We start from the raw sequence: 26,557 nt of genomic DNA on the forward strand, positions 1-26,557 counted from the left end.
CACGAAGTTCGTATTCAGTTTCTGGCAGCTGGCACTCAATAAGTAAGAAAATATAACAGAATTATCACAGCATTTCGTAACAAATCTAACTATGGTTTTACCATTACATGTCTGTATGAAATCTCAAGGATAAGTAAGTTTCTACATTGTATCATACATATTCTATAGCGTTCATAATAGTAGTTCAAAGTACAAGATCCATACTAAGAAAAAGATGGCATCGAGGACCAGACGAGCTTTTCGAGGAATGGTGACTTCTACGGGGAAGCAGGATTTTGAAAATTCTCGATAGTGGAAAAGACACATGTTGGCTGGGTAACCTAACGTTATCGAAGCTCCGTAATCATAATAAGAATTACATTTATGATAGATTCTGAGGTCGCATATTACAGCGTTTTTTCTTTGGTTGATAGTGTCAACAGTGAATACACACAAAGTTTTCAGAACGTCGTCGGATTTAGACTCATGATTGGGATTGTTGACGGACATTATTCGATGTCATTCGGCACGCCACCATGCCTACCACACTCAAAAAATGTCCTTAAACCGGCTTTAGCTGAAGTTTGTGAAAGGACGATGGGACAAAATATTCCTCTTTTCCGAACGCCTTGACATCATACCAGAATAGTCGTACACATTAATCATAGACTCTTTTTAAAAAGCTAAACCGCATAAATATATAACAGCTCATAGACTGAAATTCAGACAAAATCATTAACATTACGTCTTTGCGTAGCACTCCTTTCCATAGACGCGTAACATTAACAAAAAAACACAGTACATTTCTTTAACAGTAAACAATGTTTGTTTCGTATGCATTTAACATAGCAACTGTCAAAGAAAGTAATCAGGAAAAACAATGAACGACGCATTACCTAGCCAAAAAGCAAAAGAAATTAAAAATTTATACATAAGATAACATCAATGCCACTGGTAATTTTATCGCCAGATTTACGCAAACTTAAGAAAAAAATTAAGACCAAATTACTCCATAAATTTTTGATTACTGTTACATGCCTAAAATCAAAATATTATGCAAGATTTCAAACGTTTTGTACTGTCGTGTATACTTCCTGCCTACTATGCAAGTCCATTATGATTCCAAAGTACTTTATACACAAAAAATTACAAAAACAATATTTCAGGTACAAAATTCCTTTGCCGCTCTCCTTCGTGTCACTTGGAGTAGACAATTAAACGACAATACTGAAAGACCAGAATCATATTGTAAACGATAAGCTTGTTAATAAAATAGCAAAGTATAAGTTAAGTCATATAAGATCTGGCACATTAAATGTAACGTTAACTTGAAGTTTATAAAACTGTGTATCTTTTTATCTTTGTATCTTTCTCTTTTTTCTATCTTTGTATCCTTTTATATACATGGTATAGTTGCTTCATAGATGAAACTTTAATTTCCAAACTACTTGACTTTGTAGAGGTTCGAGACCATCATTCACAAATCTGGCATTTAACTTACTTTTCCAGACTTCATCTATGGGCAACAATCTCCAGTTACCATTTCGATGTGGTACGAATATCTGTCACAATGCACTCTTCAGTCTACAGAGACCAGTAAGATAGTTACTTAAATAAAAGCGCCCCGATATTCATAGAGAAGCCGGCGGGATTGTGTCCACTCTTAATGCTATGATCTCTTACCGCAGTTATCACAATTATTCTTCTTGATGATATTTCATCACTACACACATAATAACTTTATTGCCTCTATAGGCTAACTTCCTTCAAAGAATTTAAAGCTATGGGACACTGTTGAGAAAATAACCTTAGCAATTTGTTTATAATACCAAAATTATGTCGCACGAAGGACACTTCCTTTTGTGATAAAGCGCCACCAACCGTAACTCCACCAGAACCACCATAACTGAAGCTACTTGTAGTATCTGTTTCAGCATGTGCATTTGCTAAACTGTGTATGTACTGACTTGGTACACTACCTGTACTCAAGGGAAACGGTGTTAATGCAGAGGAAACTTCAGCATCTGTATTCACTGCACTAAGTGCATTCTGACTTGGTACACTGCCTGTAGTCAAGGGAAATGATGATATTGCAGAGGACGTCTCAGAATGACCCTTTCCCAAACTGTGGGCGTTCTGAATCGATACACTTAATGTAGTCCAGGGAGATGGTGGTAAGGCAGAGGAAGCTACAGCATGTGTATTTGCCAAAGTGTGTGTGTTCTGACTTGGTGCACTTCCTGTAGTCAAGGGGGATGGTACTACTGCAGAAGACGTTTCGGCATGTGTATTTGCTAAAGAGTGTATATTCTGACTTGATTCAGTTCTAGAGGTCCACAGAGGTGGTGCCACTGCAGAGTAAGTTTCAGCATGTGCATTTGGTAAGATGTGCCCAAATGGACTTGGTACATTGATTTTACTCAAGGGAGATAGCGGTGCTGCTGAGGAACTATCAGCAGGTGCATTTGCCAAACTGAGTGCATTGATACTTGGTACACTTCCTGTTGCCCAAGGAGATGGTGGTATTGGAGAAGAAGCTACAGCATCTGCGTTTGCCGCACTGTGTGTGTACTGAATTGGTACAAGTCCTGTAGCCCAAGGAGAAACTCCTATTGCAGAGAAAGTTTCATCATGGGTGCCTTTGTTCCGACCTGGTACACTTTCTGTACACAACGAAGATGGTGCAATTCCAGAGGAAGTTTCCACATGTGCTTTTGCTGAAGTGTGTGTGTTCTGACTTGGTACACTACCTCTAGTCCAGTGTGATGGTTGTATGCCAGAGAAAGATTCGGCATTTGATATTCCCGAAATCTTTCCATTCTGACTAGGTATAGTCTCTGTAGTCCAGGGAAATGTTGGTATTGCAAGGGAAGTTTCAGCATTTGCATTTGCCATACTGTGTGCATTCTGACTTGGCACAGTTCCTGTCGCCCATGGAGAAGACGGTGTTTCCCTACTTGGTACACTTTCTGCCATCGACGAAGATTGTCGTGTTGCAGGAGAAGTTGCAGCATGTGCAACAGCGGAACTTCGTGTTCTTTGATGTGGCACACTTCCTGTAATCCAAGTAGATGGTGGTACTGCAGAGGAAGCTTCTGCATGTACATTTGCCGTATTTTCAACGATGTGATTTGATATATTTCCTGTTGTCCAGAGAGATGATGGTATTGCAGCGGAAGTCTCAGCACGCGCATTTGCCAAACTGTGTGTATTCTGATTTGGTACACTTCTATTAGTCAAAGGAGATAGTTGTAAAGCAGGGGAAGTTTCGGCATGTGCGTTAGCTGAATTGTGTATCTTTGCAGTTGATGCTATAGCAGATGAACTTTCAGCATGTACATTTGCCGAGCTGTGAGCGTTCTGACTTGCTGCACCACCTGAAGTCATGGTTGATGTTGATACTGCTGAGGCTGTTCCAGCAAGTGCGTTTGCCGTAGTGTGTACGGTCTCACTTGGTACACTACTTGCAGTCCACGATGATGGCGCCAAAGCAGCAGATGTTTCAGAATGAGCACTGGCTGAGCTGTGTGCCTTCTGACTTGGTACATTTCCAGCAGTCCAGGGTGATGGTGGTGCTGCAGAGGACGTTGCAGTATGTGCATTTGACGAGCTGTATACATTCTGAGCTGGTACTTCTTCCAAAATCAAGGGTGATGGTGATACTGAAGAGAAAGTTCCAGCTTGTGCATTTGCTGGGGTGTATGCATTATGTCTTGGTACTTCTACCACAGTCATGGGTGATGGTAGTACTGTAGCAGAAGTTTCAGCCCGTGTATTTCCTGAGCTTTGAGCATAGTTACTTGGTATTCCTCCTGTAGTCCAGGGTGATGGTATTGCAGAGAAAGTTTCAGCATGCACATTCGCCAAACTCTCTGTATTCTGATTTGGTACACTTCCTATAGTCAAAGGAGATGGTTGTAAAGCAGGGGAAATTTCGGCATGCGCTTTAGCTGAACTGTGGGTATTTTGAGTGGATACACTCCCTGTAGTCAAGGAAGGCGGTGCTACTATAGAAACACTTTCTTCATGTGCATTTGCTGAGCTCTTTGTGTTCTGACTGGGTACCCCTCCTGAAGTCATGATAGATGGTGGTATTACTGAGGCTGTTGCAGCATGTACGGTTGCCATAGTGGGTCCAGTCACAATTGGTACAATGCTTGCAGTCCACGAAGATGGCGCCAAAGCAGCAGATGTTTCAGAATGAGCACTGGCTGTGCTGTGTGCCTTCTGACTTGGTATATTTCCAGTAGTCCAAGGTGATGGTGGTACTGCAGAGGAAGTTGCAGCATGTGCATTTGCCGAGCTGTATGCGTTCTGAGCTGGTACTTCTTCCAAGGTCAAGGGTGATGGTGATACTGAAGTGGAAGTTCCAGCTTGTGCATTTTCTTGGGTGTATGCATTATTTCTTGGTACTTCCTCCATAGTCATGGATGATGGTAGTACTGCAGAGGAAGTGTCAGCCTGTGTATTTCCTGAGCTTTGAGCATTGTTACTTGGTATTCCTTCTGTAGTCCAGGGTGATGATATTGCAGAGAAAGTTTCAGCATGCGCATTTGCCAAACTCTCTGTATTCTGATTTGGTACACTTCCTATAGTCAAAGGAGATGGTTGTAAAGCAGGGGAAATTTCAGCATGTGCTTTAGCTGAACTGTGGGTATTTGGAGTGGGTACACTCCCTGTAGTCAAGGAAGGCGGTGCTAGTGTAGAACCACTTTCGGAATGTGCATTTGCTGAGCTCATTGTATTCTGACTGCGTACACCTCCTGAAGTCATGATTGATAGTGGTATTACTGAGACTACTGCAGCATGCGCGTTTGCCGTAGTGTGTCCAGTCTCAATTGGTACAATGCTTGCAGTCCACAAAGATGGCGCCAAAGCAGCAGATGTTTCAGAATGAGCACTTGCTGAGCTGTGTGCCTTCTGACTTGGTACATTTCCAGTGGTCCAAGGTGATGGTGGTACTGCAGAGGAAGTTGCAGCATGTGTATTTGCCGAGGTGTATGCATTCTGAGCTGGTACTTCTTCCAAGGTCAAGGGTGATAGTGATACTGAAGAGAAAGTTCCAGCTTGGGCATTTGCTGGGGTGTGTGCATTATTTCTTGGTACATCCACCATAGTCATGGATGATGGTAGTACTGCAGAGGAAGTTTCAGCCCACGTATTTCCTGAGCTTTGAGCATTGTTACTTGGTGTTCCTCCTGTAGTCCAGGGTGATGATATTGCAGAGAAAGTTTCAGCATGTACATTTGCCAAACTCTCTGTATTCAGATTTGGTACACCTCCTATAGTCAAAGGAGATGGTTGTAAAACAAGGGAAATTTCAGCATGTGCTTTAGCTAAACTGTGTGTATTTGGAATGGGTACACTTCCTGTGTTCAAGGAAGGCAGTGCTACTGTAGAAGCACTTGCAGCATGTGCATTTGGTGAGCTGTGTATGTTCTGACTGGGTACACCTCCTGAAGTCAAGACTGATGGTGGAATTGCGGAGGCTGTTCCAACATGTGCAAGTGTCAAACTGTGCGTTTTCTCATTAGGTGCACTACCTGTACTCCAGAAAAACGGTGGAATTACTGCTAAAGATTCAGCATGTGCTTCTCCTGAACTGTGCACTTTCGGACTTGGGATACCTCCCATAGTCATTGGTGATGGTGCTATTGCAGAGTATGCTTCAGCATGTGCATTTGTCGAGCTGTAGGCACTTTGACTTGGTATTAGTCCAATAGTCATGGATGATGATGGTATTGCAGAGAACGTTTCAGCCTGTGCATTTACCAAACTCTCTGTATTCTGACTTGGCACACTTCCAGTAGTCATAGGAAATGGTTTAAAAGCAGGGGATATTTCAGCATGTGCTTTAGCCGAACTGTGTATATTTGGATTTGGTAAACTCCCTGCAATTAAGGAATGTGGTCTAATTGCAGAAGTGCTTTCAGCGTGTGCAGTTGATGAGCTGTGTACATCATGACTAGGTACATCTCCAGAAAAAATGGATGATGGAGGGATTGCTGACGCAGTACCAGCATGTGCATTTTCCATGCTGTGTATATTCAGACTTGGAACACTACCGGTACTCCATGGAGGTGATGCTGTTACAGCAGATGTTTCAGAATGTGAATTTGCTGTACTGTGTGCCATCCCACTTAGTACACTACCTGTAGTCCAGGGTAATGTTGGTACTGCAGAGGAAATTTCAGCATGTGCATTTGACATACTGTGCATTTTCTCACTAGGTGCACTACCTGTAGTCCAAGTGAATGGTGGAATTACTGCTAACGATTCAGTATGTCCTTCGGCTGAGCTGTGTGCTTTTGGACTTGGTGCACTACCTGTAGTCCAGGAGAATGGTGGTATTACTGCTAACGATTCAGCATGTGCTTCTGCTGAGCTGTGTGCTTTCTGACTTGGTATACCTCCTGTAGTCATTGGTGATGGAGCTATTGCAGAGTATGCTTCAGTATGTGCATTGGCAGAACTGTAGGCACTTTGACTTGGAACTTTTCCGATAGTCGTGGATGATGATGATATTGCATAGAATGTTTCAGCCTGTGCATTTGCCAAACTCTCTGTATTCTGACTTGGTACGTTTCCAAGAGTCAAAGGAGATGGTTTTAAAGCAGGGGAAATTTCAGCATGTGCTGTAGCTGAACTGTGTATATTATGAGTTGGTAAATTCCCTGCAGTTAACGAAGGTAGTCCTATTGCAGAAGCACTTTCAGCATGTGCAATTGATGAGCTGTGTGCATTATAACCAGGTACATCTCCTGCAAGAATGGTTGATGGGGAGACTGCTGAGGCAGTTCCAGCATGTGCATTTGCCATGTTGTGTGCATTCGGGCTTTGTACGCTACCAGTACTCCATGTAGATGGTGCTGTTGCAGCAGATGTTTGAGAGTGTGAACTTGCTGTACTGTGTGCCTTCTCATTTAGTACGCTTATTGTAGTCCAGGGTAATGTTGGTACTGCAGAGGAAATATCAGCATGTGCATTTGCCATACTGTGCGTTTTCTCACTAGGTGCACTACCTGTAGTCCAGAAATGTGGTGGAAATACTGCTAAAGATTCAGCATGTGCTTCTGCTGAACTGGGTGCTTTCGGACTTGGTATACCTGCTGTAGTCTTTGGTAATGGAGCTATTGCAGAGTATGCTTCAGCCTGTGCATTGACTGAACTGTAGGCACTTTGACTTGGTACTTTTCCGATAGTCATGGATGATGATGGTATTGCAGAGGATGTTTCAGCCTGTGCATTTGCTAAGTTCTCTGTTTTCTGACTTGGTACACTTCCAGTAGTCAAAGGTGATGGTTTTAAAACAGGTGAAATTTCAGCATGTGCTTTAGCTGAACTGTATATGTTTGGAGTTGGTAAATTCCCTGCAGTTAATGAAGGTGGTCCTATTGCGGAAGCACTTTGAGCATATGCAGTTGGTGAGCTGTGTGCATTATGACTCGGTACATGTCCTGAAAGAATGTCTAATGGGGGGATTGCTGAGGGAGTTCCAGCATGTGCATTTGCCATGCTGTGTGCAATCGGACTATTTACACGACCAGCAGTCCAGGGAGGTGGTGCAGTTGCGACAGATGTGTCAGAATGTGAATTTGCTGTACTGTGTGCCTTCTCATTTAGTACACTTCCTGTAGTCCAGGGTAATGTTGGTACTGCTGAGGAAATTTCAGTTTGTGCATTTGGCGTGCTGTGCGTTTTCTCACTAGGTGCACTACCTGTAGTCCAGAAAAATGGTGGAATTACTGCTAAAGATTCAGCATGTGCTTCTCCTGAACTGTGTGCTTTCGGAATTGGTATACCTTCTATAGTCATTGGTGAGGGAGCTATTGCAGAGTATGCTTCAGCATGTGCATTGGCTGAACTGTAGGCACTTTGACTTGGTACTTTTCCGATAGTCATGGATGATGATGGTATTGCAGAGGATGTTTCAGCCTGTGCATTTGCTAAGCTCTCTGTTTTCTGACTTGGTACATTTCCAGTAGTCAAAGGTGATGGTTTTAAAACAGGTGAAATTCCAGCATGTGCTTTAGCTGAACTGTATATGTTTGGAGTTGGTAAATTCCCTGCAGTTAACGAATGTGGTCCTATTGCAGAAGCACTTTGAGCATGTGCAGTTGGTGAGATGTGTGCATTATGACTAGGTACTTGTCCTAAAAGAATGGCTAATGGGGGGATTGCTGAGGCAGTTCCAGCATGTGCATTTGCCATGCTGTGTGCATTCGGACTGTGCACACTACCAGCAGTCCAGGGAGGTGGTGCAGTTGCGGCAGATGTTTCAGAATGTGAATTTGCTGTACTGTGTGCCTTCTCATTTAGTACACTTCCTGTAGTCCAGGGTAATGTTGGTACTGCTGAGGAAATTTCAGTTTGTGCATTTGGCGTGCTGTGCGCTTTCTCACTAGGTGCACTACCTGTAGTCCAGAAAAATGGTGGAATTACTGCTAAAGATTCAGCATGTGCTTCTGCTGAACTGTGTGCTTTCGGAATTGGTATACCTTCTATAGTCATTGGTGAGGGAGCTATTGCAGAGTATGCTTCAGCATGTGCATTGGCTGAACTGTAGGCACTTTGACTTGGTACTTTTCCGATAGTCATGGATGATGATGGTATTGCAGAGGATGTTACAGCCTGTGCATTTGCTAAGCTCTCTGTTTTCTGACTTGGTACATTTCCAGTAGTCAAAGGTGATGGTTTTAAAACAGGGGAAATTTCAGCATGTGCTTTAGCCGAACTGTATATGTTTGGAGTTGGTAAATTCCCTGCAGTTAATGAAGGTGGTCCTATTGCAGAAGCACTTTGAGCATATGTAGTTGGTGAGCTGTGTGCATTATGACGAGGTACTTGTCCTGAAAGAAAGGCTAATGGGGGGATTGCTGAGGCAGTTCCAGCATGTGCATTGGCCATGCTGTGTGCATTCGGACTGTGTACACTACCAGTAGTCCAGGGAGGTGGTGCAGTTGCAGCAGATGTTTCAGAATGTGAATTTGCTGTACGGTGTGCCTTCTCATTTAGCACACTTCCTGTTGTCCAGGGTAATGTTGGTAGTGCTGAGGAAATATCAGTTTGTGCATTTGCCATACTGTGCGTTTTCTCACTAGGTGCACTACCTGTAGTCCAGGAAAATGGTGGAATTACTGCTAAGGATTCAGCATGTTCTTCTGCTGAACTGGGTGCTTTCGGACTAGGTATACCTGCTGTAGTCATTGGTGATGGAGCTACATCAGAGTATGCTTCAGCCTGTGCATTGGCTGAACTGTAGGCACTTTGACTTGGTACTTTTCCGATAGTCGTGGATGATGATGATATTGCAGTGGATGTTTCAGCCTGTGCATTTGCTAAGCTCTCTGTTTTCTGACTTGGTACATTTCCAGTAGTCAAAGGTGATGGTTTTAAAGCAGGGGAAATTTCAGCATGTGCTTTAGCTGAACTGTATATGTTTGGAGTTGGTAAATTCCCTGCAGTTAAGGAAGGTAGTCCTATTGCAGAAGCACTTTGAGCATGTGCAGTTGATAAGATGTGTGCATTATGACTAGGTACATCCCCTGAAAGAATGGATGATGGGGGGATCGCTGAGGGTGTTCCAGCGTGTGCATTTGCCATGCTGTGTGCATTCAGACTGTGTACACTACCAGTAGTCCAGGGAGATGGTGCAGTTGCGGCAGATGTTTCAGAATGTGAATTTGCTGTACTGTGTGCCTTCTCATTTAGTACACTTCCTGTAGTCCAGGGTAATGTTGGTACTGCTGAGGAAATTTCAGTTTGTGCATTTGGCGTGCTGTGCGCTTTCTCACTAGGTGCACTACCTGTAGTCCAGAAAAATGGTGGAATTACTGCTAAAGATTCAGCATGTGCTTCTGCTGAACTGTGTGCTTTCGGAATTGGTATACCTTCTATAGTCATTGGTGAGGGAGCTATTGCAGAGTATGCTTCAGCATGTGCATTGGCTGAACTGTAGGCACTTTGACTTGGTACTTTTCCGATAGTCATGAATGATGATGGTATTGCAGAGGATGTTACAGCCTGTGCATTTGCTAAGCTCTCTGTTTTCTGACTTGGTACATTTCCAGTAGTCAAAGGTGATGGTTTTAAAACAGGGGAAATTTCAGCATGTGCTTTAGCCGAACTGTATATGTTTGGAGTTGGTAAATTCCCTGCAGTTAATGAAGGTGGTCCTATTGCAGAAGCACTTTGAGCATATGTAGTTGGTGAGCTGTGTGCATTATGACGAGGTACTTGTCCTGAAAGAAAGGCTAATGGGGGGATTGCTGAGGCAGTTCCAGCATGTGCATTGGCCATGCTGTGTGCATTCGGACTGTGTACACTACCAGTAGTCCAGGGAGGTGGTGCAGTTGCAGCAGATGTTTCAGAATGTGAATTTGCTGTACGGTGTGCCTTCTCATTTAGCACACTTCCTGTTGTCCAGGGTAATGTTGGTAGTGCTGAGGAAATATCAGTTTGTGCATTTGCCATACTGTGCGTTTTCTCACTAGGTGCACTACCTGTAGTCCAGGAAAATGGTGGAATTACTGCTAAGGATTCAGCATGTTCTTCTGCTGAACTGGGTGCTTTCGGACTAGGTATACCTGCTGTAGTCATTGGTGATGGAGCTACATCAGAGTATGCTTCAGCCTGTGCATTGGCTGAACTGTAGGCACTTTGACTTGGTACTTTTCCGATAGTCGTGGATGATGATGATATTGCAGTGGATGTTTCAGCCTGTGCATTTGCTAAGCTCTCTGTTTTCTGACTTGGTACATTTCCAGTAGTCAAAGGTGATGGTTTTAAAGCAGGGGAAATTTCAGCATGTGCTGTAGCTGAACTGTGTATGTTTGGAGTTGGTAAATTCCCTGCAGTTAATGAAGGTGGTCCTATTGCAGAAGCACTTTGGGCATATGTAGTTGGTGAGCTGTGTGCATTGTGACTCGGTACATGTCCTGAAAGAATGGCTAATGGGGGGATTCCTGAGGGAGTTCCAGCATGTGCATTTGCCATGCTGTGTGCATTCGGACTGTGTACACTACCAGTAGTCCAGGGAGGTTGTGCAGTTGCGGCAGATGTTTCAGAATGTGAATTTGCTGTACTGTGTGCTTTCTCATTTAGTACACTTCCTGTAGTCCAGGGTAATGTTGGTACTGCTGAGGAAATATCAGTTTGTGCATTTGCCATACTGTGCGTTTTCTCACTAGGTGAACTACCTGTAGTCCAGGAAAATGGTGGAATTACTCCTAACGATTCAGCATGTTCTTCTGCTGAACTGGGTGCTTTCGGACTTGGTATACCTGCAGTAGTCATTGGTGATGGAGCTACATCAGAGTATGCTTCAGCCTGTGCATTGGCTGAACTGTAGGCACTTTGACTTGGTACTTTTCCGATAGTCATGGATGATGATGGTATTGCAGAGGATGTTTCAGCCTGTGCATTTGCTAAGCTCTCTGTTTTCTGACTTGGTACATTTCCAGTAGTCAAAGGTGATGGTTTTAAAGCAGGGGAAATTTCAGCATGTGCTTTAGCTGAACTGTGTATGTTTGGAGTTGGTAAATTCCCTGCAGTTAAGGAAGTTGGTCCTATTGCAGAAGCACTTTGAGCATGTGCAGTTGGTGAGCTGTGTGCATTGTGACTCGGTACATGTCCTGAAAGAATGGCTAATGGGGGGATTCCTGAGGGAGTTCCAGCATGTGCATTTGCCATGCTGTGTGCATTCGGACTGTGTACACTACCAGTAGTCCAGGGAGGTTGTGCAGTTGCGGCAGATGTTTCAGAATGTGAATTTGCTGTACTGTGTGCTTTCTCATTTAGTACACTTCCTGTAGTCCAGGGTAATGTTGGTACTGCTGAGGAAATATCAGTTTGTGCATTTGCCATACTGTGCATCTTCTCCCTAGGTGCACTACCTGTAGTCCAGAAATGTGGTGGAATTACTGCTAACGTTTGAGCATGTGCTTCTGCTGAACTGTGTGCTTTCGGACTAGGTATACCTTCTGTAGTCATTGGTGATTTAGCTATTGCAGAGTATGCTTCAGCCTGTGCATTGGCAGAACTGTAGGCACTTTGACTTGGTACTTTTCCGATAGTCATGGATATTGATGGTATTGCAGATGATGTTTCAGCCTGTGCGTTTGCTAATCTCTCAGTTTTCTGACTTGGTACATTTCCAGTAGTCCAAAGTGATGGTTTTAAAACAGGTGAAATTCCGGCATGTGCTTTAGCTGAACTGTGTATGTTTGGAGTTGGTAAATTCCCTGCAGTTAAGGAAGGTGGTCCTATTGCAGAAGCACTTTGAGCATGTGCAGTTGGTGAGCTGTGTGCATTATGACTAGGTACTTGTCCTGAAAGAATGGCTAATGGGGGGATTGCTGAGGCAGTTCCAGCATGTGCATTTGCCATGCTATGTGCATTCGGACTGTGTACACTACCATTAGTCCAGGGAGGTGGTGCAGTTGCAGCAGATGTTTCAGAATGTGAATTTTCTGTACGGTGTGCCTTCTCATTTAGCACACTTCCTGTTGTCCAGGGTAATGTTGGTAGTGCTGAGGAAATATCAGTTTGTGCATTTGCCATACTGTGCGTTTTCTCACTAGGTGCACTACCTGTAGTCCAGGAAAATGGTGGAATTACTGCTAAGGATTCAGCATGTTCTTCTGCTGAACTGGGTGCTTTTGGACTTGGTATACCTGCAGTAGTCATTGGTGATGGAGCTACATCAGAGTATGCTTCAGCCTGTGCATTGGCTGAACTGTAGGCACTTTGACTTGGTACTTTTCCGATAGTCATGGATGATGATGGTATTGCAGAGGATGTTTCAGCCTGTGCATTTGCTAAGCTCTCTGTTTTCTGACTTGGTACATTTCCAGTAGTCAAAGGTGATGGTTTTAAAGCAGGGGAAATTTCAGCATGTGCTTTAGCTGAACTGTGTATGTTTGGAGTTGGTAAATTCCCTGCAGTTAAGGAAGGTGGTCCTATTGCAGAAGCACTTTGAGCATGTGCAGTTGATGAGCTGTGTGCATTATGACTCGGTACATGCCCTGAAAGAATGGCTAATGGGGGGATTGCTGAGGCAGTTCCAGCATGTGCATTGGCCATGCTGTGTGCATTCGGACTGTGTACACTACCAGTAGTCCAGGGAGGCGGTGCAGTTGCGGCAGATGTTTCAGAATGTGAATTTTCTGTACTGTGTGCTTTCTCATTTAGTACACTTCCTGTAGTCCAGGGTAATGTTGGTACTGCTGAGGAAATTTCAGTTTGTGCATTTGCCATACTGTGCATTTTCTCGCTAGGTGCACTACCTGTAGACCAGAAATGTGGTGGAATATCTGCTAACGATTCAGCATGTGCTTCTGCTGAACTGTGTGCTTTCGGACTTGGTATACCTCCTGTTGTCATTGGTGATGGGGCTATTGCTAAGTATGCTTCAGCATGTGCGTTTGCTGAACTGTAGGCACTTTGACTTGGTACTTCTCCGATAGTCATGGATGGTTGTGGTATTGTAGAGTAAATTTCAGCCTGTGCATGTTCCGTAATGTGTGTTTTCGTTTTAATTGAACTACCTGTATTCTGGGATAATGCTGGATTTGCAGATGATGTTTCATCATGTGCTTTTGCTGAACTGGGTTCTTTTTGACTTGGTACATTTCCTCTAGTCATAGGTGATGGTGGTTTTGCCGCAGATACTTCAATATGTGCATTTGGGGATCTGTAAGAATTTTGACTTCGTACTTCTCCCACAGTTAAGAGTGATAGTGGTTTTACAGGATATGTTTCTGCCTGTGCATTTGCTGAACTTTGAGCGTGTTGACTTATTACGATTCCTGTAGTCCAGGGGGATGCTGGTACATCATAGGAACTTTCAGCATGTGCATTTGCCTCACTCTCTGCATTCTTCCTTGTCACACTTCCTATAGTCAATGGAGATAATTGTATACATGCGGAATTTTCAGCCTGTGCATTTGCTGAAGTGTATATAATCGAATTTGGTACAGTTCCTGCAGTCGTGGAAGATGGTGTTACTGCAGACGAACTTTCAGCATTTGCATTTGCCAAGCTGTGTGCATTATTACTTAGCACAATAGCTGAAGCCGTGATTGATGGTGGTATTGCTGATGCTGTTCCGGCATGTGCATTTGCCATACTTTGTGCATTCTGAATTGGTACACTACCTGTAGTCCAGGTAGATGCTGCTGTTGCAGCAGTCGTTTCGGAATTTGTATTTGCTAAACTGTGTGCCTTCTGACTTAGTACACTTCCTGTAGTCCAGTGTGATGGTGGTACTGCAGAGGAAGTTTCAGCGTATACACTGGCTGAACTGTATACATTCTTACTTGGTATTTCTCCAGCAGTTATTGATGATGGTGATATTGCAGAGGAAGTTTCAGCCTGTGCATTTGCCAAACTCTCTGTATTCTGACTTGGTACGTTTCCAAGAGTCAAAGGAGATGGTTTTAAAGCAGGGGAAATTTCAGCATGTGCTGTAGCTGAACTGTGTATATTATGAGTTGGTAAATTCCCTGCAGTTAACGAAGGTAGTCCTATTGCAGAAGCACTTTCAGCTGAACTGTGTGTGTTTGTAGTTGGTTCACTCCCTGTAGTCAAGGAAGGTGGTGCTACTGTAGAAGTGTTTCCAGCTTGTGCATTTTCTGTTATGTGTGCGTTATGACTTGGTACATCTCCTGTAGTCCAGGGCGATGTTGGTACTGCAGAGGAAGTTTCAGAATGTGCATTAGTAGAACTCTTTGCATTGTGATTTGTTAGATTTTTTATATTCATGGTAGTTTGCTGTAAGGCAGCGGAAGTTTCAGCATTTGTATTTGCTGAGCTGTGTGTATTCTCACTTGGTTTATTTCCTGTAGTCGACGAATATTGTGGTTTTGCTGAGGGAGTTGCAGCATGTGCATTTGCAGAACTGTGAGCCATCTTGTGTGGTACATTTCCTATAGTCCATGGAGATGGAGGTACTGCAGAGGAATATGTGCCATGTGCATCTGCTGAACTGTGTGCAATCACACCTGATAGGCTTCCAGCTTTCCAGGTAGATGATGTTACTGGAGACGAAGTCTCAGCATTTGCATTTACCGAACTCTGTCCATTCTGATATGGTACAGTTTCCAAAGTCAAGGGAGATGCTGGTAAGGCAGAGGAAGTTGCAGCCTTTGCATTTGTTAAAATGTGGTTATTCTGGCTTGATACACTTTTCGTAGTCATTTGAGATGATGACGAAGCTACGGCATGCGCATTTGCCGAATAGTGTGCATTCTGATTTGGTACACCTCCTGTCGTCATAGGTGATGGTGGTATTGCAGATAAAGTTCCACCATGTGCTTCTGCTGAAGTCTGTGCTTCCTGGCTTGGTACGCTACTTGTAGTCAATGGAGATGGTGGTATTGCAGAGGAAGTTTCAGTATATGCATTTGCCAAATTTTGTGTGATTTGTTTCGGTGTACTTCCTGTAGTTAAGGGGGATAGTGGAATTGTAGAGTTAGTTCCTTGTGCATTTGCCAAATTGTGTGCCGTCTGACTTGGTACAAGTCCTGTAGTCCAGATGGATGGTGGTATTGCAGAGGCAGTTTGTGCTTGTGAGTTCTCTGAACTCTGTACATTTGGAATGGTTATGCTACCGATAGTCATAGGGGATGGTTGTAAGGTAGAGGATGTTTCTCCATGTGCATTTGCAGAACTGTGTGCGTTCTTACTTGGTACACCTACTTCAATCATCGTTAATGGTCGTAATGCAGAGGGCATTACAGCATGTGCACTTGCTGAACTGTGAGTATTCTGACTTAGTACATCTATTGTAGTCCAAGGAGATTGTGCTATTTTGGAGGATGTTTCAGCTTGTGCATTTGCCATACTGTGCACATTCTGACTTGGTAAACTTCCTGTAGTCCAGAGAGATGGAGCTGCTGCACCAGAAGTTTCAGAATATGCGTTTGCTGAAATGTGTGCATTCTGCCTTAGTACACCTCCTGCTGTCCAGGGAGATATTGGAGTTTCTGAGGGTGATTCAGCATTTGCATTTGCCAAACTGTGTGCTTTCTGACTGGGTACACCTCCTGTCATCTTGGGTGATAGTGGTAATGTGGAGGAAGCTGCAGCTAATGCATTTGCTGAACTATGTGCCATCTGACTTGATACTTTTCCATTAGACCACAGGGATGGTGGTACTGCCGAGAAAGTTTTAGCATATGAATTTGCCGAACTCTGTGCATTGGTATTTGGCACACTTCCTACTTTGACAGGGGATGGTTGTAAGGCAGGAAACGTTTCTGCATGTACATTTGCTGTGCTGTGTGTATTCTGACTTGGTACACTTCCTGTAGCCGAGGAAGATGTTGGTATTGCAGATATTGTTTCTGCATGTGCACTTGCTAGACTGTGTGCAATCTGACCTGGTACCCTTACAGCAGTCCAGAGAGATGTTGGTACTGCAGAGGAAATCTCAGCATGTGCATTTGCCGAATTGTATGGGTTCTGACTTGTTACCCCTCTTGCTGTCATGGGTGATGGTATTGCAGACGAAGTTCCAGGATGTGATTTTGCTGAAGTGTGTGGTTTCTGACTTGGTGCACTACGTGAGGTCAAGGGATATGGTGGCACTGCAGAGAAAATTTCAGCATGTGAATCTGCCACACTTTGCGCGATGGGATTTGGTATACTTCCAGTAGTCCAAGGCGATATAGTAATTGCAGGGAAAGTTATAGTTTGTGTATTTGCCGAACTGTGTGCAGTCTGACTCACTACACCTCCTGTTGTCATGGGTGATGGTGGTATTGCAGACAACGATTCAGCATGTGTATACGTTGAAGTGTGTGCTTTCTTACTCGTTACACTACTTGTAGTCAAGGAAGATTGTGGTGTTGCAGAGTAAGTATCAGCCTGTGCATTTGCTGCACTGTGTGTTTTATGACCTGCTACACTTCCTGTATTCGAAGGTGGTAGTAATGTAAAGGAAGTTTCAGCATGTGCCTTTGCTGAACTCTGTGCTTTCTGATTACGTACACTTCCTGAAGTCCAGGCAGATGGTGACAATGGCGAGGAAATTTCAGCATGTGCATATGTTGAAGTGTGTGTGTTCTGACTTGCTACACTGCTCGCAGTTAAGGGAGATGATGTTAGTGCAGAAGAAGTACCAGCTTGTGCATTTGCCAGAGTGTATGCATTCTGAGTTGGTACACTACCTGTTGTCCAGGAAGATGGTTGTAACACAGAGAAAGTTTCAAAATGTGCATTTGCTGAATTGTGTGTATTCTGACTTAGTCCACTTTCTGTTGTTGTGGAAGATGCTGGTATTGCAAGTGAGGTTTCTGCATGTGCATTGGCCACACTGTTTGCATTCTGACCTGTTACTCCTCCTGTTGTCATGGATGGTGGTAGTACTGCAAAGAAAGTTTCAGCATGTGCATTTGCTGAACTGTATGCCTTCTCACTTTGTAGACCTCCTGTAGTACGTGGGGATTGTGGTATTGCAGAGGATGTTTCAGGTTGTGCATTTGCCATTGTCTGTGCGTTCTGACTTTGTACACTTCCTGTAGGCCAGGGAGATGGTGGCATTGTCACAGATGTTTCAGCTTGTGCATTTGCTGATGTGTGTGCATTCTGACTTGGTACACTTCCGGTAGTCCATGGGGACTGTAGCGGAGCATAAGTAGCTTCGGTTTGTGCATTTGCGGAACTACGTTCTTTCTGATCAAATACACCTCCTGTAATCCAGGAAAATTGTGGTATTGCAGAGGACGTTTCAGCATGTGCATTTGCCAAACTGTGTGCATTCTGACTTGTTACAACTCCTGTAGTCCAGGGTGATGGTGGTATTGCAGAGAATGTTGGAACATGTGCACTTACCGAACTTTGTGCAGTCTGGCTTGGTACCTTACCATAAGTCGATGCAGATGAGGGTACTGCAGAGGAAGTTTCAGCATGTGCATTCGTCGAACTCTGTGCATTCTGACTTGGTGCCCTTCCTGTAGTTAAGGGAGATGCTTGTAAGGCAGAGGAAGTTCCATCATGTCCAGTTGCTGGAGTTTGTTTGTTCTGATGTGGAACACTTCCTGTACCTGCTACATGAATTGGATATTCGTGACTGTTTCCTGATGGACCTGGAGCTACCTGTGCTTCTCCCTTAGGTGGACGCCTTGATAGTTTTTGAATGAGCCACGATGTTCCCTGCGTGGGAATTTCCTGGCTGTGTTTAGCCATAGAACTTTGTGTGAGACTTACTGATGTTAGTTTAATGTCATCTGTCTCCTCTGAGTTGAAATAAGAAGGTTGAACAGAGGCTGTAACTGACTGTGTGTGTGGTTTTCCAGCACTGGTCCTTACAGAACTGTGGTCTCCAGAAGTGGATGAAAATGGAGAAAATTCTGATTTCTCTTTTTCTGGCTTCTTACTTCCGTTGGTTGTATTTACTTTAGCTTGTTCTTCTAATTTTGCAGCTTGACCATTTTCAGTTATTATACTGCCGGTGATACCTCCATCTTTCGCTTCTAGAGAGACTGAAGCTAGTTTAGGTTCTTTGAATTTACAGTAACAAATTTTGTCGCCCATGTCAACGACGTGCTCTTCGGTGAAAGCTTTGTGTTGGAGAATATGGTCCTGAACTTCCAACCATTGAGCTTGCCGCCTCTGATGCTTTTCTGTAAGGTGTGAAACCTGCTGGTGCAGACGTTTCGCCTTTTCGTACATACCTGCACTCTGTGTCTTTTTTATGTCTTTTTTCGAAGTGGTCATTTCGTCTGGTGTGTCTTGTCTACTATGCTTTGATTGCTTTAGCTGTTTGTCCAGTAGGTCTGATGAGCTTTTTTCTGAAACAAATCAACAATGAATGACCAGTTAAAAAGAATTAAGATGGCTTATAACTTTGCCTCCCAAATCCCATACCAGTATATTCAGAAAACAGAAATAAATTTTCTTTGGACCATAGACAGACTTTAGCCTCTTACCCACAGAAGACATCTTCATCTATGAAGAGTAATTTCCCAGAGAATTTCTCCAGAAAACTAGAGGCGATAGAGTGAATTTGCGTCTGAACACAGAGGTTGTTTAGGAAGTTTTAAGTAACACCGCACCCATTGTCCACCACACCGTTGTTGTCTCCAGTTATTAAATCTCTGGTTGAGGAGCGCTTATACTCTCATCTCCTCCAACAGCACTGCATGCAGACACGGGTTCTTAAAGCAGTGGCACGATTGTGCTTTGTCTAAAGCACGCTACTACTGTGGGTCATGATAAGATTGATGAAGAGACACACTGAAATCTTAAAGGGCAAGGGAAAAAAGGATACATGAATTGTTTTCAGCGAGATATAAACGAATACTTATTATCCATTCCATTTTCCACATATAACTCAGGAAGGAGCTGATCTCTCTCAATTCTTCGCATTTTCCTGCGTTGGGGGGGGGGGGGGGGGAGAGAGAGAGAGAGAGAGCGCGCGGCGGAACACTATATCAGGTGTTCGACAACTGCCATACTGAATATATAGTTGAAGAACACAACATTATTTCAGATGACGCATTTTCATTCTTAATAACCAGATGTTATTAAAATCATTCAGACATATCCGTCAGATCCATATCAAAAGTATTTTTGCTATTGTACGTCTGTCTTGTTTAGCAATGCCAACTCGATATGTGTTTCTGATTATGGCACACCTCTCTGAAGGACATGAGTCATTTTATTCTCGGTATTTCTCTGATATTTACCCATTGCTCTATCCTTTTCCTATTTTTCCATCCAGTATGTGAAACTGAGATGAATGTATGAGTGTTTCCTAAGTGTATCTGTTGTCTGCTAGTGCAGTTTTGCTGGTAGTGGCAGATTACGCAGAAAAGCAGAGAGGTTTGACATGACCATGAGCGGGTAGTCACGGTTAGGTTGGCAAGCGGACACTCTGGTGATCTCTGGTGGCGACCCCCACTACAGGGGTTGGTGAGGGAGGTCACCACTCGTCAGGCCTAGAAGCACACCTTGCCGCAGAGACTGGGTAACGGTGGACTTGTCTTCAGGTAGTCTGTGAATGGAGATATTTCAATTTACTTGGTGTTTCATGTTCATATTTAACTATCGTAATTTCAGCATATTAGATATTAGGGGGAAACCAGACTGTTTATAGCTGAGGTAATTTCGGATGAAAAGTTTTGTGGTCTCGAGAGGGAATACTTTGTCTACGAGAGTGCTGGCTACCACATGGTGTTTAGTAAAAAGAACATAATATATCCCGATGCATGTAGTAAAGTGCAGTTGCCTCCAGTGTGTAAAGTGAACTCGCAGACCATCACAGTGTGAAGTGTGGAACAGAACTGTATGCTTTTCATAGTATTCACGGACTCGAAATTTGTTCGGCTTATTTGTTCAGTCTGGATGCCACAAGCTCGCTGGAAGAAATTTTTATCTTTCTTCCAATACTCATCAGAAAATGGTGTGTAAAGTGAACTCGCAGACCATCACAGTGTGAAGTGTGGAACAGAACTGTATGCTTTTCATAGTATTCACGGACTCGAAATTTGTTCGGCTTATTTGTTCAGTCTGGATGCCACAAGCTCGCTGGAAGAAATTTTTATCTTTCTTCCAATACTCATCAGAAAATGGTTGCATCTTCAGTGATTATAAAATTTATGTGCAATTTTCCGATTGAAAGGTAATTTTCTCATAAAAGGGATAGGATTTCTTTGCATGCATGCTAATGTGTTCAACCACGTTCCACTCAGATTGTATCGAAATTTATTTCTCTGTCAATCACAGGATAGAATTAAAATTACAGAGCAGAGAGAATACTTATACAGGTGGATTATTTGTCGTCATTTTGGAGTAATGTAATCCAAAAATTTGGTTCTGGTTTGTCATTTGTCCTGGATTGAGCTAAGACTGAGTAAACGAGTGTTTGATTATGGAATTCCTATACTAAACTTCTTGCTTCATATGCAGATCACGCCCTTCCCTGTCACTATTTAGTGTATATAGCCAGGTGAATATAATTTTTATGTTAAGTATGGACCATGCCCTTGCATTATGTTGTTAAATGTAGTTTCTTTGAGTATTCGAATCAAATCAAATGTGCTTAATGTATAAATCAATCGTATGGAATATTTAAAAGAAGCCCAAGACTTTCATATGAGGGCAAGGGAGTGGCGAGTAACAGCTGAAAAACTTACTCAGAAAACTGAGGAAGTGCAGCTCAGAAGAGAGGTTCCAAGCTCTTAGCATTCAGTTGTAGAAGGAATTTCAAATGGAACTGGAGGAGAGAATTTCGAAGATGTAGAACACAACTGAAACAAACTGAGTGAAACAAATGAGGTTATGGGATGGGATTAGAGAGCTTGAGGAGGCCATGCAATGTGATTTAAATCTTTTACTGGACCAACAAACTACAGATCATGGACAGATAGTGAAATACTGTGTATCAATCCAAGGATTGGAGGATCGGTTAGACGTGCTAAGGTTGAGTAGCATGGAGGAAAATTTATACTCTAAGGACAGACTGCTTAAATGAGCTGAGAGTGGCAATGAGCTAGAAAGTATGTAGGAAAGTTCCAGTCGTGCTATGTCTATTATAGTTGTGAGCTGCGAAGGGACCAGGTCCCTGTTATAGTTCAAAGAAGGCCAGTGTGAAGTTAATCAGCGTCATCGATATCGTTTGAGGACACTTCATGAGCAAGTATACCAAGTAGGGACTTGGTTATGTTGCAGTCATGAAAATGAGGGAAACATTAACAACAACAAATGTTGAAGGGTGGGACAGTATGGCTCCACATATGAAGATGAATTAGACGTTGGAACAGAAGAAGTTTACAGCCTCTTACATCGTAGGAATAATGATGGAAATGTCCAAGAACTTCCGCTACAATAAGAGATGGAAGGTTTTGACTACGAGCATTTTTTGCAGTGTTAATATTTGAGTTCTTTCATCATTCTCTCAATGACGTCTATGCTAGGGTATGGCTAGAACAGTTTTACTATATATTATTTCCCACATGCTCTAACGACTATCACATAGAAATTATATGCAGATAGTTGGAGGGTCAAATAACACTTAGAATTCGACTCATTGCCTGTGAGTGTACTATACATAAGCAGTTCTGTCTAGAGTTGCTGTCAGCAAACTGATCAGAGGCATCACAAGATAAACACAGTATAATCATGATTCAGAACTATAACCAATCATATTTACGAGCCCTGCCATGTTGTTTGAGCAGACAGTTCAAAAGACTCAGTTCCTATGCAGCTCACATAGTCCAGCGAAATTAATACATCAGTTTAGGTGGGAGGTGCAAGAATGAGGTAGAGCCCTTCAAAAGACTACTACAAACATGAAGAAATGTGCAGACTTGCTGCTTTAGATAGGTGACACCAATCTTATCAATGGAATGGTTGGAATCACAACAAAAACAGTTATTATTAATAGGCAGGAGTTGTCAGTGGAACAGATCAAACAAAGAAAACTGGTGTAGGCTGAATTTTCGCAAAGAACATCAATATGGACCTGAAATGAAAAACAACAAGAGGACTGTGGTTCCATCATTTGTGGAGATATGTTCTGGAGATTCCAGAGAAACCCTCTAGAAAACAGAGAATCTCAGCAACAGAGACATGTGCTAGTGGCAAAAGACATAATAACTGCGAAAGTGGAAGCAGAGGTGGTGTGCAATGTTAATTTTGTTACTACATCAGACATAAGAGAAATTATTTTGGAAGAAGTAACCCATAAGTTCCAGCTGTGAATCTGATACTGTTTATCTTCGTATGTTTTGTTGCCTAAGTTCTGTCTTTGACACAGGCAGTCCATTATCAGTTACAAGTAAAAGTACATTTCAGAAATGAGAAGAAGTTAAAAACTGGGCCAGTTGTTCCATTAAGAGATAGACTTCGTTAGCATTTGATTGTCAAGATAGTGAGGTAGAGCCACATTTCTTAACTGTACCAGAGGCATGATATTAGATGTAGATGTTTTTAGTTCCCACCAAAAAATGTTAGGAGATGAATGGATGATAAATGTGAAGGTTGTTATGGGATAGATCAGTTCTGTTTTGTGAGGGGTGCATTGTGAATGACTTGCCTTAAGGCGTTACTTCAATCTGAGCCTAATTGACTTGATGATTGCATGAGACGCCAGAATATTCTGATGACTGAGCAATGAAGAGATGAGTCTTTCTTGAATATGATAAGGTATAGTGTTTCAAGTGATGGGGGTGCTTCAGAGGCAGCTCGAGCACCATTATATAATGCTTTGCAGAAATATGGGTATTTTTTTTTCTGACTCATCTGCCACTATTAGAAATGCTCAGTATATGATTAGTGCGCAAGAACATCAAAAGTTTGTTGTGAAACAATGTCATATTCCACTAGCATACAAGGATATGGTAGAGAAAGAAATACAGGAAATGCTAGAAGAAGGAATTACTCAGCGAGCTGTGAGTCCTACAGTAATCCTTTAATGTTAGTTCCAAAGAAAGACGACACTGTGAGTCTAGTTTTGGACTGTTGACAAATTAGAATTTATTTCATCAGTGGCCAGCTAACTGGAATGTTTAGAAGAAGTCTCAAACAGCACAGATGCTGTTTTCCATAGATCTGTGTTCTAGTTACTGGCAAATTGTATTGCATGCATTGTGCTTTGGTAAGTGTTACCATTTCATAAGCCTTAGATTAGGTCTAAATATGCCTGCTGCTGCATTCATACAAGAGCTGAATATGATCCTCCTAGATGAATTAAGGATCAGAACGTCTTTTCATGTGAAAGCTATCAGAATTGCATGAAAGTCCTGGGCAGACCATAAGTGTTGAGTTGTTGCTAGATGTATTTAAGTACTCTCATGCTACAGTGAATTAAGAGAAATTCCTGTTTTGGAGGCATAGAATACAATTTCTTGACCTTATTTTGTCAGCAAAAGGAATTCAGCCAGATCCAGAAGAGATACAAGTATCAAGTTCTCAACACTAAGAAACAATTTAGGGCCTTTCTAGGCCTAGTAAATTTTTGTAAGCATTTTATTTACTACAGTATTTTGTCCACATCCTGACTGTGTGGTTGAACAGGGAAGAATGAACACTGGAACTTGGACACTGAAAGGTGGCAAATATTACCGATGCCTTTGCAAATGCAACAATTTTAGCGCATCCAGGTCTGAGTAACCCATTTTATATAATGACAGATAGCTTGGGAACGAGACTCGGTGCAGTTTTGCATCAAGAGGTAGAAAACAATGACCTGCCATCGTCACAGACCATATCACTCACAAGTTGCCTTCTCTCCCAGTTTGAATGAAATTATTCTGTAGTGGAATTGGATGCATTTGTCATTATGTGGCCATTTACAAAATTTGAATTCTTTTTGTTTCTCAGGATTGCTTAACTGTACACTGATCATACTGCTTTACAATTTTTAATGTTTGCAAAGTTGATCTGTAGTAGATTACCTCGTTGGGCACATTATTTTCAATAGTATCAATTGAGAACATTCCAGGAAGTAAACATGCAGTGCCAGATATATTTTGTCTTGTACCAAGCACTTATTCCCACTGTGTGGAAGGACACCAATAGCAACATGATGTGCAGTTACTGCATTTAAAAAATATAACACTTGAAATTTACGAGACTTCCGCACTGGAGCAGGTGGAAAATCCTATACTGAAGGACATAAAGAAAAGTGGTGTGATGGGGACAATGTGTTCTTATACCTGCATTACTTAATAATGAATGATGTGCTAGGTAATCATTGAGAACCAGGAGCTTCATGATTGCTACTAGTAATTCCTGATGATTTGATAAACAAGCTCATTTGGTATGTTCACCATAGCTATGCAAATTTCAGTTCAATTGAGAGTATTAAAAAATTGAAGGAAACACCGTCTTCAACAATATGCTGAAAAGGATTCACTGTGTGTTAAGAGTATGCAAGACCTATCAGAAGGCGACATGCTTGTAGTCTCATACGCTGTACCAATTTACCACATCGTTTCAACAGTATTAAAAGAGTTGGCTGGGGTTGACTTGTTTGGACCTATGCTGAGGACTCACTCAGGTTTATCGTATGTTTTAGATGCATTACAACACACGACTAAATCTGTTAGTTGGGTGCTCTCACCAAAAGCTCTGGGAGAAATGGTTGTTGCTGCTTTCCTGAAATAATTCTTGTGTGGAAGTGGACCAGTGAAGCGAATGACTTCTGATTGTGGACCCCATGTTAGGTCACACCATTGGATGAATATGACTAAAAAACACCAATTTTTATTTCATGATATCATCCTTGATGCAGGCAGATGAGTAATGAGACAATTAGGCAAATTTTGCAGGCTCTACTGTTTCAGAAAGTATGGGACATGGGGTATGCATATTCGGTTGTCCCAAAGGATGTGGAACGAGCTTCCAAGGGAATCAAAATTGCTACTGCCAGTTGTAATGTTTAAGAACCCAGAGCCTCCCAACGGAATTAAGGAGATTCTGCAGTGGCCAAAAGAATGCCAACTGGGTCAGGCTTTTATTGTAGACACAAGGTTAAAGAATTTAAAATGAGTGATAGAGTGCAGGATACAGTGCAGTGGCAAATGGGTAAGAAAAATTACTTTCCACATGGGGCAGAATATTCTTTAACTTCCCATTGACTAACCAGTAAGTGTAATGACATGTGTAAGAATTTCTTTATAGTCTTACAGAATAAGGAGGATTCCACATCACATTGCTAACAGATAGAAACGATCTGGATGCGAAAATCATGAGGACTGTCACATCATCTCCCACATGAAGCCCTGGAGAAAGGACATGGAGAATTGATCATACTTTGATTATGCCAACAAAAATTTGAATAAGGGTGAGTGTAAATAATTTTTAAGTTAGATTAATTTATGATGTATCTTGTGTACAATTTTTGTGTGCAGGCTGGTACAATTAGGGGAGAGTACAGTACCTCAGAAGACTTCTCAGACTTTCACGAGAAGCCAGCCTTGTAATATAAGCTTATTGTAAATTTTTATTCCATTTTTAAATTATGTCATTCACTTTTTATGTTTTGTAGTATTCTTCTCAAAATTAGAAAAGTTATAGCAGAACATTAAGGTTTTTCCAAGTGTGAAAACATGTACCAAGGATCAATATAGTTATGTACAAACGTAATCAAATATTCTATTAGGATTTGAAAGCCTTGAAGTCAAGAAAAACTGCTTGTCAGTACTATGTTTCGCTGTCTATCAGTTACATTGTTACTCTCTACATTCCATTAATCAATAACTGAGATTGTATTGCGCATAAGTATTGTAAAAGACCAGTTACTAGCTAAATATATTTTTAAACTGAAGCTATTGGCAACTAATATTTATTTCCATTTTTAAGAGAGGTAAAATTGTAACGCATTAAAGGTACTCATTTGCAAATATCACATGTTCCATGGTAAATTGGCTTCTTCTGTTTCAAGGTACAAAGTGGTGCACAATGAACAAAATGTGGCTTAACTGTACACACATTTTATAACTAGTTTTAAAGATATATGGAATTTTGCTTCCCATAAAATTCTGTAACTGATGAATTAATAATATGTCCCAAGTAGTTGTGGTATATTACACAGCACTTAAATGTGTAAAACGTGAAATATTTACAAATG

General features: G+C 42.1%; 2 protein-coding genes across 2 annotated transcripts; both read right to left on the reverse strand.

Moving 5' to 3' along the window:
- Nucleotides 1-1,728: 1,728 nt before the first annotated feature.
- LOC126124314 (mucin-12-like) lies at nucleotides 1,729-13,062 on the reverse strand. The gene has a single exon (XM_049915106.1). The coding sequence runs from the start codon at nucleotides 13,060-13,062 to the stop codon at nucleotides 1,729-1,731; it is 11,334 nt and encodes a 3,777-aa protein (XP_049771063.1).
- A 100-nt stretch (nucleotides 13,063-13,162) lies between these two features.
- Nucleotides 13,163-18,699, reverse strand: LOC126124480 (mucin-5AC-like). The gene is made up of 2 exons (XM_049915108.1): nucleotides 13,301-18,699; nucleotides 13,163-13,205 (listed from the first exon to the last, which is right to left on the reverse strand). The coding sequence occupies exons 1-2, from the start codon at nucleotides 18,697-18,699 to the stop codon at nucleotides 13,163-13,165; spliced, it is 5,442 nt and encodes a 1,813-aa protein (XP_049771065.1).
- Nucleotides 18,700-26,557: the final 7,858 nt, after the last annotated feature.

Source organism: Schistocerca cancellata, chromosome 1 (assembly GCF_023864275.1).
Source record: "Schistocerca cancellata isolate TAMUIC-IGC-003103 chromosome 1, iqSchCanc2.1, whole genome shotgun sequence".
NCBI lineage: Eukaryota > Metazoa > Arthropoda > Insecta > Orthoptera > Acrididae > Schistocerca > Schistocerca cancellata.